Source organism: Orbicella faveolata, unplaced genomic scaffold (assembly GCF_042242905.1).
Source record: "Orbicella faveolata isolate gen_17 unplaced genomic scaffold, um_ofav_v1 contig_4, whole genome shotgun sequence".
Taxonomy (NCBI): Eukaryota; Metazoa; Cnidaria; class Anthozoa; order Scleractinia; family Merulinidae; genus Orbicella; species Orbicella faveolata.
This window is the reverse complement of record NW_028301569.1, coordinates 7,940,420-7,950,847: the sequence shown is the minus strand read 5'-3', so window position 1 is coordinate 7,950,847 and position 10,428 is coordinate 7,940,420. Positions and strand designations below refer to the sequence as shown.

At 37.3% G+C, this 10,428-nt stretch overlaps 1 protein-coding gene across 4 annotated transcripts in view; it reads right to left on the bottom strand.

Annotated features, from left to right (window-relative positions):
* Positions 1-1,809: 1,809 nt before the first annotated feature.
* Positions 1,810-10,428, bottom strand: part of LOC110068364 (serine/threonine-protein kinase TBK1-like) — a 31,970-nt gene continuing 23,351 nt past the window's right edge. For all 4 annotated transcript variants that reach the window (XM_089275877.1, XM_089275876.1, XM_089275875.1 and 1 more), the window contains 9 exons: positions 9,317-9,393; positions 8,755-8,873; positions 7,872-7,960; positions 6,936-7,074; positions 6,180-6,276; positions 5,508-5,674; positions 4,705-4,776; positions 4,442-4,507; positions 1,810-3,770 (listed from right to left, as the gene is read on the bottom strand). In XM_089275877.1, the coding sequence (XP_089132003.1) occupies positions 3,734-3,770; positions 4,442-4,507; positions 4,705-4,776; positions 5,508-5,674; positions 6,180-6,276; positions 6,936-7,074; positions 7,872-7,960; positions 8,755-8,873; positions 9,317-9,393 (863 nt within the window). In that variant the 3' untranslated portion in view covers positions 1,810-3,733. The remainder of the gene's footprint in view (positions 3,771-4,441; positions 4,508-4,704; positions 4,777-5,507; positions 5,675-6,179; positions 6,277-6,935; positions 7,075-7,871; positions 7,961-8,754; positions 8,874-9,316; positions 9,394-10,428) is intronic.

Here is a 10,428-nt window from a genome sequence, read left to right as displayed (position 1 = left end):
GCTCCGAACGCAAGGACAATCCCAAACTGAAGTTTGATACATTTTTCGTAGTAATAAACGAAGGCAAAGTTGAAGCTGTACGGGTTTAAATTTTAAACATGGCCGCTCAAAGTTCGACACGAAGAGTACAAATCGACAAATTTGAATAAATTTGCAATTTAGATTTCCAAGAGTTCACGACCGCGCACTGAATAATTGTTGTTACCATTTGATTGGCTAGAGTTCTCACTGTAATTAAGGGCGGGTTATTTAAAATATCTAAAATGTCCTTTCTAGCATCGAAAGGAACATGGATTTTCGAGAAAAGAAAATTGACCACTTAGGGTTTTACTAGAATCATTTACTGAATAGAGTAAGAACTTAGAGGGCTATTTAAGAATTTTCTCAACGGCGGAATTGTTTTCATTGAATTTCCACGGCGGGTATCAAGGTTTTCCAATTTCATTAAATGAAGTCAAGGCACCTCAGGCCTTGATCAGGAATTTGAAAACGGAAGTTTCACTCTGAAACGCATCAAATGTTTTCCGTCCACACTACGCTGGAGAAATTTAAAACACAACAAGCACCAGTCATTTTGGATTTGTATTTGAGGAAAACTCGATCAGAGAAATCACATGATTACCGCGATGTCTTCATTTTCGAAACGCTTCGTTTTCAAAATGTTCTCCTTCCACACGAAAACGAAAAGCCGGTGTTTTCAAATTCCTCCGGTTTGAAGAGTGTTTTCGAAAAGTTCCGTTTTCGTGACGGATTAGTGTGGACGGTAAGCCTAAAAGTAGAAACAAAGTCCTCTGCCGTAGTGTAGACGGGGTCTAACTCGAGACTGCTGGAAATGCTTATCTTACTTGAATTCCGGGTGTAAGGAAAATACATGTATAGCCAGTTCCTACAGCGAAAAAAAAATTAGAGTAATACTGAGCCCATTTCCGAGTTGCCTTAATCCTTTCTATCGAAGCGAGGCCTGGTGCTCAACCATTCAAATGAAAATGAGTTTGACTTGCGTGAGAATGAAGTCATTTTCATATGAAAGGATGGGCACCAAGACTCGCTTTGGGGTAGAGGCTAAAGGTAATTCGGAAATGCCCTATTGACTGCGTTGTGACTTTTTAACTATAAACTCAAAATGACTGGAAGAATTAGGAAGCTTTATCTATCCACAATGCTACGGTCACTGACCATAGCTTGAAGTTTTTACGCGCAATATTTCAGAGTAGACTCACTTTGACATTGTCTCGCACAATGTTTCAGATATATTTGCGCGCAATGTTTTGGATAGAAGACGCAAAAATTGTTGAGCACGTTTGACATGATGGAAAACTTAAAAATTGTTGCGCGCATATTTCAGACTAGACACAATTTGACATTGTCTCGCGCAAAGTTTTAGAAATTGTTGAGGGCAATATTTTGGATAGTAGACACACTTTGAAATTGCTGAGCGGAATATTGGACATTGTGGACAACGTAAAAATTGCTGCGCGCATATTTCAGACAGAAGACACAGCTTAAAATTGTTGCGCGCAATATGAAAGATGATGAAACTGTTACGCGAACTATTTCAATGACGATTCGCGAGGTTGGCGAAAATCAGTAAGACCCAGATATTCTGCTATCTACATCAGTAGTTAATTTAGTTTTTCGACTATTTCGCATCCAGTTCCAACCATTTTTTTTTTCTTGGAGAAAACAGAACAACTCAACAACAATTTAACAATAAAACATCGTAACAAAGTGTCTTAATCTCTATGGGACAATCGTGACCCGTTTGTGATCACCTTGGTTATGATTCAGGGATGTTGCACATCAAGTCACTTGTGCTTTTTAAAGCAATTTTTATTGCTATTTTGTATGATTCACTCTGCTTGTGAATTGTAAACGTTCTTAAACTACATGTTAAACAAACCGATATAATATCAACTGTAAATATTAACGCAGTTAAACTTAAGCTTTTAATACAAACGTAAGAATCTCGGATGTTGATCACAAGTTGTGCCTCCAAAATCAGCTTTGCTTATTTCATTTCCGCTTCAAGAGGGGAAAAATATTGATGTCGAGCTGTTATTTCAAGGTGTTTCTCAGCTCACAATTCAAATGCTGTTTTCAAGTTCATTATGAAACATTGGCTTACAGCAAGCCAACAGTAGACTTTGTTAAACTCGGGCGACTATTGGCTGACGGCCAGCCAACATTCTCGATTAGATCTTGAGGCACAGTTCACATCCAACTACAAATTAATCGTAAATACTTAATAACGAATATATCATGAACTGAATTACACACACGGTTATAATATAAGGTATACGAAAAAAAATTAAGCGATCGTGCCCACACTGATGTTAAGCGAAGTCTTCAGCTACTTTTCAAACCTTAATACTACACAGCTAAATCTACCACTGTTACTATTGAAAAACAGGTTCTATTTTTTTGAAGACACACGGTTGAAATATTAAGGTCTACAATAGAAGGATAAAAAATCATGTCCACACTGATTATAAACAAGCTTCTAAGCTACTTTTTGAAATGTTTACCTTAACAACTCAAGCTACCACTAATACTATAAGAAATTATAAATTAATTCTTAATCATATTTCATAATGCTTAATGTATAAAATGAGTGTTTCTAAAAACACTCAATGACAAAGTCAGTTCAGCTGTACTTCACAACATTGCATAGCAATCTGATTGATCTAAATACCGCATATTCCCAAACTACGAGGAATTCTTTGAGAATGAAATTTAACATTAATCATTACTTCATACCTCAAAATATTAACAAAACTTCAACTATAACCTCTGCTCCATCAGCTATATCTAACTATGAAACATTTAAGTTCACGAAAACACTTTCATCACTAAGGCTTTAAACTGAAATCATGGATAACACGTTCTGCAAGACTTGTATAATAGCCTCAACACTCATATATGTCCTGTCTTCTATTAATTTTCGCATGTTTCTGCCGAGTAGTTTTTTACATCCCTACACCAATGGAAACTAACTTAAGTTTAATTTTGTAGCACAGGACTCAACACATACAAATCACCATTTAGAACTGGGATAAATGAAGTGAGAATGGAAACGTATTCGACTTTGATAGCTTAAACATCCAAATGTTTTTGCGATTCCTTTGAAATCTGCCCAAGTCTTTCTACGTTCACTATGTTGAGTTCATTAGGTTTCCATTCCGTTTTGATTTCTCAAAGCAATATAGCCTCGTTTGTTTTTAACTGTTTATGGTTATTTTTCAGTAGGTCCATACTGGTTTTACATAAAACGCAATGCAACGATTAAAGCTTCTCCCAGACGCAGTTCCAGGCCCTTGATCTGAGCGCGCGGGTGATAACCCATAATGCTCTTCATGTTCCATGGTGTTCAGAGGCAAAGCCATGAGTTGCTGCAGATGCATGCTGGATTTTAACTCATCACTTAGGTTGCCTGTGGCGCTGAACAAGCATGGTAGACCTGTGGCTGGACCGAGTACAGCTCGGTAGCTCGATTCTGACACACCAGCGGTAGCACTGGTTTACAGAACAGCTGCGTGACGACTGTCATATCATTACTCCACTGTCGTGACTAAAATATATACCCCAATACCAGGTGAACGAGAGGATACTGGGATCGAACACCATATATGGGATATTTGGGATCTACATCATACCACACTCATTGGTTTACAGCTATTCTCTCAAACACCTTTTTTGGAGTATCCATTTTGGTCACGACACCTATCCACCATTATCAGTTCTGATTCTCTTCGGCCATTGTTTCTTGCAATCTGTAGGAATTAAAAATAAAACAAAAGCAAGTGAAAACTTAGTTCATAAGGCCACCAGTAGGCCATATTATGACAGCCTGATCCCATATTGTTTCAATTTCCACAGGGTGTAAAGTAACACGAAGGGAAAACTGCTCTCAGTGATATGGTAAAATTTCGATAAGTCTTGGCCATATATTTGTTAAACAAGGCTTTTACGGTGGGCGTATTTTCGGGGCCAAGGTTGTCGGAAGGAATTTGGCGTTTGAAAAACATGTTTGGGTTCTTTATTTGAAAGGGATATCGGAAAAAAAAATTCAGTGCGTAACAGAACATACTTGACAAAAGTCACTAAAAAAACTAGCTGGTGCGTCTTGTAGACTCTGCTCATCAAGTCTATGGGACGCACCGTCACCATAGCTTAAGTGCGTTACCATAGCTAAGTGTGCGACCAAGTACAATAAACTCAGTGTCTATCTATAACCACCACGGAAAGTTGTATATTTCTTTTAAAGGCTCACTATAATCCCTTGATCAAGTACATTTAGGGAGGTGGAGCGGTTTATTAGCGAAAGGATATATGTGCTTTTATCTTAGTCTAAGTTTTTAGAAGGTGTATTTTAGGGAAGTCCGATTTTAATGGCAGGAGGCGGGAGGAAAGGGGGGGACCTAGGTAGTTCAGGTGTACTTACTGTTCCACGTTTTTCATCAAGTGATCGTTGATTGACGAATAAAGCTTTATGAAGCTACCAACGACACTAAAATGAGATAATGAAATCTGTAAGTGGCGCAAAAAAAAAAAAGACAACGAATAGAAGTAGAGACAACAACATGAAGAAATATCAGTTTCTCAAGGGTCGAATTAATGAGCAAAACATTCAACGTTGCTATATCGTTTCGGTTTTTTATTTTGTTTCATTCACCAAACTTCTCAGGCAATTTCACTGAGCTTTACCTTTCAATATGCTGGGTGTTTTGCCGAGCTGTTTGTACAGATTCCTTTGTAATGAGTGACAATGTGTCAAGTCTGCAAGAAGACAACAAGAAGTTGTTAAAAAAAAATTGTTAAGTGTAAAGCAGGAAATTGTTTAGAAGAAAACAAGAAATTGTTTGGGGATGGTAGGGACGGTAACTTCATCCTTGGTATATGCGATTTCTTGACATACAAACTTGTCTCCTGCCAAAAGATTCATTTGTTCTTTGTACTCGCCAAGCGTCGTACCAAAATGAGGCCAGGCATTGCTATAACCAAAGGTCTTTGCGCATTTCATTTTATGCGCAAAGCAGAGCCTCGGATATCTTGGTAAAACTGGCGGCGGGCGCCTTAAAAAGACGGCAAGCTGCGCACAGGATCATCAAAAACAGAGAATACTCAAGCTTCAAGTTGACTGGTCAAGACAACGACACCGACAACTTGTTTTACACTTTAGGAAACCGCGGTATTGTCAGTAATTTTGGCCACGTTTAAAATTATCTCTAAATTGAAGGAAACCTGAAAATAATAGTTTACTAAGATAGAACAAAACACCAAAGACATAGTAATGAACCATAAAAAAAAGGATGGTTAAGGATGGAGAGGATTGACGTGGATTACAAAAGACGAACTTGAAAAAGTTAGGCTAAACTTTTAAAGATGCTCAAACCGTGACGTGGCTCCTTCTAGAAAACCACATTTAAGCGTCAGCCTCTTGACTCATTGGCCTCCGCAAAGGCTTAATTACTACTTTGTTAGAAGCCTCCAGAATAATCGATACTTACTCATTTCCCAGTTGATTCAGTGTGATACCATTGATCTCAGGCTCGGCAAGTCCGTTCTCAATCACTGGAGCTGGAACGGCTTCTGCCGCAGCTGAACTTGGAGAAGAAATCAGTTTTTGAAGCTTCTCAACAATGGCTTTGGATTTCACCTTGCACTGTTCTTGAAACTACGGCAAAGACATACAGAATGAGTAAGGCATTATATTAAGAACTTACTTTACAAGTGGTAGTGAGCCAGGTAAAAATTAGAATCATCTTGGACAGCACAGCAAACAGCACCACATGAAAGTACTGCTCAATAGCTTTCATGTTTCATCCAGAAATTCAAAAGTTAGAACCACGTTGTACAGCATAATAAACAGCATCACTTGAAAGAACTGCTCAATAGCTTTCATTTGAACGGTCACACACTGGGGTTTCATCCACAGACTCAGAAGTTAGAACCATGCTGTACAACATAATAAAAAGCACCTGCACTTGAAAGAACTGCTCAATAGCTTTCATTTGAATGGTCGCACACTAGGGTTTCAATATACAAGAACAACATGCACTTCTTGACAGTGTGAATGGTTATCTTTAATGAACGAGTCATCAGAGGCTAAGCGACGAAAGTTTGTTTTCTTCATCTCCTTATACAAATGCTAGCAAATCAATAATTTCATCAGGACTCACCGCTTGCAAGGCAAGAAGATAAGCATCCTTGGCTTGTGTCTGACCCACAAATGAAGCGTGGAAGTTCTCAGCCTCATCATAACACCGGTTCACCTCACTGCAAACAAGCAAACTTGTTATTTTTTAATTAACGTCATAGGCCCGCAATGCATATAGAGGGCTGTGTAGCTGCAGCCTTCTGCACTCACTGCAGAACAACTGTGGCTAATTGTATAGGATGAAACTGGTTTTTGTTACCATCGAAAGAATAGCACCAAACAAGGAGTTTTTCTCAGTTGCCAAGAATCCAAGAATGAAACAAAAGTATTCTTGACTTTTCACAGATCATTTTTCAGATCACAAGCCTTATCAAATGAATGGTAGCCATTTTATGATCTCAATTTTCTACAAGACAAATTTCATAGTAGAGTTGTCATTAACAGTATTCATTATCAACACCTCCTCCTGTCTACCAAACTCAGTTTTTCTGACTTTGACGAGAAACTTGGATTTTCCCTGACCAGAACCCAATTTTCAGATCATGTTAGGATTAATCAAATGAAAAGCATCTTGATCAAAAGGCTAAACCTTTGCAGGAAACGATTTTGTCTGACATTAATATTAATGTGAGAGTGACTTTCGACAACATTTGTTAACAGTCAAGACCTGAAGCAAAGTTAAATAAAACCAGCTGAATCTTCCATTACTTGAATTTTGTTCTCCGTCCTAACTCATGTCAACCCCCTTCATACCACAGATAAACTAAATGTCAATTACTTGAGCCAGTGAACAAGTGATCCATGCAGCTCACTCCTCCTCCCCAAGGACTCGTCAGTTACTTTGGTGATCTTGCTGCACAGGGAAACAAGCTTCTTCCTGTCAAACAGGTGTCTCTGTTCATCAGCATATGACAGCCCTAAGAAAAAAAAGGAAAAAAAACCCAGCAACAACAATTAACATTATGAGAACAAATTAATGTGTATGTTCAATCAAAGTGTCTTACACCACCAGAGTTTATATAATTATATATATCCAGATCCTGGTTAAGTGGATTTCTTCTCCCCTCTCGACAGGATGGTAGTCCTTCACAGGGCTACCCCCAGAATTAAATTGCTAGTACCCATTTACAGTCAACTCACACCTTGCGGCCACCCTGCTATTATGGACAGAAGCTACATTCCCGGCCACAGGTACAAAGACATTTATGGAAACAACTCTCGCTATTTCTGATTCCTATTATTATCATTTATGGAATTGTGGATTGACACTTCAGGTGGTCCCCAAACTAACATTTTATTGTTCTTCTCTCGTCACAACGGACAACTTGGACGTATTATATGAGATAATTATTCTGCAGTCTTGGAATGTTTACTAGTTTGTCCACTATTTTGAACTACATTACATTATTACATGTATGAATAGAACTAAATGTATACATACCACAAATTAAAAGAAAATTGAAATCTTAACAGAGTATAACAGTAATTGTGGCACCAAAAATTCATAGGTCATATTCACTACACCTGACTATATGGCAGATTCTTGCTATTAAGGACACCAAAGAAGGGTCCCAAGGGTGTCCGTGACAATGAGAGTTGACTGTATACATCTGGATGAAGACAGGCACTATGAGAGTATAGTGTCTTGTCTAAGGGCACGAGACAATGATGCAAGGACCACGTGAGCAAAATAATTCACACATAGAGGGCTTACTCCTGTTTTGGTTGGTGTGATGTTTATCTTTCCTAAAGCTCTGGTAAATCTCTTCAATATTTGTTGCATATGTTGAAACCACATTGGAACTAAACAGAAAGAAAAGGATGTACTTGTTAGAAATGAATTCAGAAACCAGATTCTTATAAACTGAGATTATCGATAAGCAGGCTAAAAACTTTGGAGAAGCTGTTAGAACAAGCAGAGTGTTAGAAATAACCTGACATTCCATATATTCTGTACAAAGCCAACTTAAATAAAACAAAAAAAAATATCACCTTTATTTACCCTTACATGTAGTTAGGGGTTAGTGGGGCCAAGCAATTAAATTTCAGAAACAAAATGTTTCAAATAAAATTTTACAAGGTTGAAAACCCCAACTGGCAGAAAGCAAACCAATAGGCTATTAAAAAAATGGCCATGGTTTTAAATTCTGGACTACCAAGAACAACACCGGTTTAGGTGGTCATAGTTTCTTTTGCAACCTTTACTAGGGTTGTCACACAACAGTTCTTCCCACAAAGCAGAGAGAAACACTGTGTGATGACTCTATAATGGCTGCAAAGGATAGTAAGGTGGTCAGAGCGGGACTTGAATCTGCAATCTTGAGATTTCAAGTCCAACACTCTAACCACTTGGCCATGATATCTCCTGAAAATCAAAGGAAATCTTGACTGAATAATTTGAGAACAAAAAGATCAAAGTTTTACCAAGTAATCTACCAAACTGGAAGAAAGATGGTTAAAAATAGTGAAGATTGAGATGACTCATTATTACAGGTGGTGAACCTGATAAAGTTAACCTAAATTTTGCAAGATAATCCATTGATCATGTAACCATGGATCAACAGACATACTGTAAAAGACAGGGTAATTCTACTCACAACGTTTGATCCTCTGCATCCTTCCTGAAGGTTTCCAAGAAAGTGTAAAACCTGTCTGTCTCAACCACATCAGAAATCAAGCTCTTGAATCTGTCAATTCCCTCGTTTGTCTTACGCAACTGAAAAAGAAAATCACCCTGGCTAGTTTTTTCCTCTTTTACTACTTTTCTATTTTATTTTTTTATTTTATTTACTCTTTTATTATTTAGTAAATTCAGTGATCACAGCCAAACTTGTACTAGGATTGATCTCTAAATTATTGTTATTGTGTACCACAAAATAAATTATTGGAACTACAATGTAATCCTGATATTTGTTGAACCTCCAAGAGAAAAGAAAATTGGTTTGAAAATCAGGTAGTTTGAGAAATTGGGGGTAAAATCACAGTGTTTAAGGGATGAGAAAGGAATTTTTAATTATTGGGAGGCTTGAAAAGATGAGGGGTTAAGAAATTGGAATTCTAATGCATAACTGAATTCTAAAGCAAATGGATGTTGTAACTAAGGAGGGGAATTTGTTGTTAAAATGTTAACATATATACATTGTCTGTAAGTATTCCAACCTCGGCTTCACTCTGTCTTTTGATGTCTGTCCACTTCTTTATGTCTTGAACGTCTTCCCAAATTACTTGCAGATCATCTATTAGACAAGGACAAAATAAGAACATTAATGAGAAAATATCTAGTAGAAATTGCGAGGAAAAAGCCACAAAAACCTGCAACTGTAAATGACTCAACCACTTCAACATTATAACTACTAGTCAAAAATAAAATATCAGCTAAGACTCAAAGCTAATGGTTACAAAGTTTCCAAATCTTACTTTTTTGCCACTAAGCTCAAGTAAACAGACACTTATTCCCATGTTCTTCTCAGTCCAGATGAGATTAAACTTGCAATTTCCATACTGTAGAGATAGCCCTAATAGATCTGAATGTCTCTGAATTTTTGTTTGTTTGTGAACTGGGTTTTGACTTTTTGTCGGCAACTTACAACTATTTAGACACATGAGATGCATTTCCATAAAGCTTCTCAGTCAGTATGAAATTTTTCTTGTTGAATCTAAGGTATCTCTTGCAGGTATCTGTTACATGCTTTTTTGACTTAGAGTGGTTTCAAGCAAGTGTCTCAACCAACATCCAACACTACCATTGAATCAAAAGAACACAAACCAAATGGCTAATGTACTAAGTGAGGGAAGACACACATGGCCAAGTCGTGATTGTTTTTTTTTTTTTTTAATTTGATTGGTTCAGTTCAGCTAATGCAGTGGTCACTTGCATTACAATATCACAGAGCAGTCACTAAAACAATATTGGATTTCTTTTGACACTCACAGGACCTTTCTACCAATGTGACACAATATTAACAATTTTCCATAATTTTCAAATAACCAAAAAAATTACCTCAGTCCATACTGCTGAATTTGATAACTCTACAAAGTTTCATAAGAGTTTGTTGCAAACTCATAAAAATATGGGACCCCAAACGTACAAAGAAATATATGCCAGGGGCAAGCAAGCATGTATTTCTTCACAAAAAATCAGCAAGTTAGGGGTCCCTTATTTTTTTGAGTTTGTAACAGTTTCCAATAAGACTTCACGTATTTACTAAATTTGGCATTATATATCAAGCGGTGTGGTTTATTTTTTGTTTGAATGAAAAAAATGAAAAAGC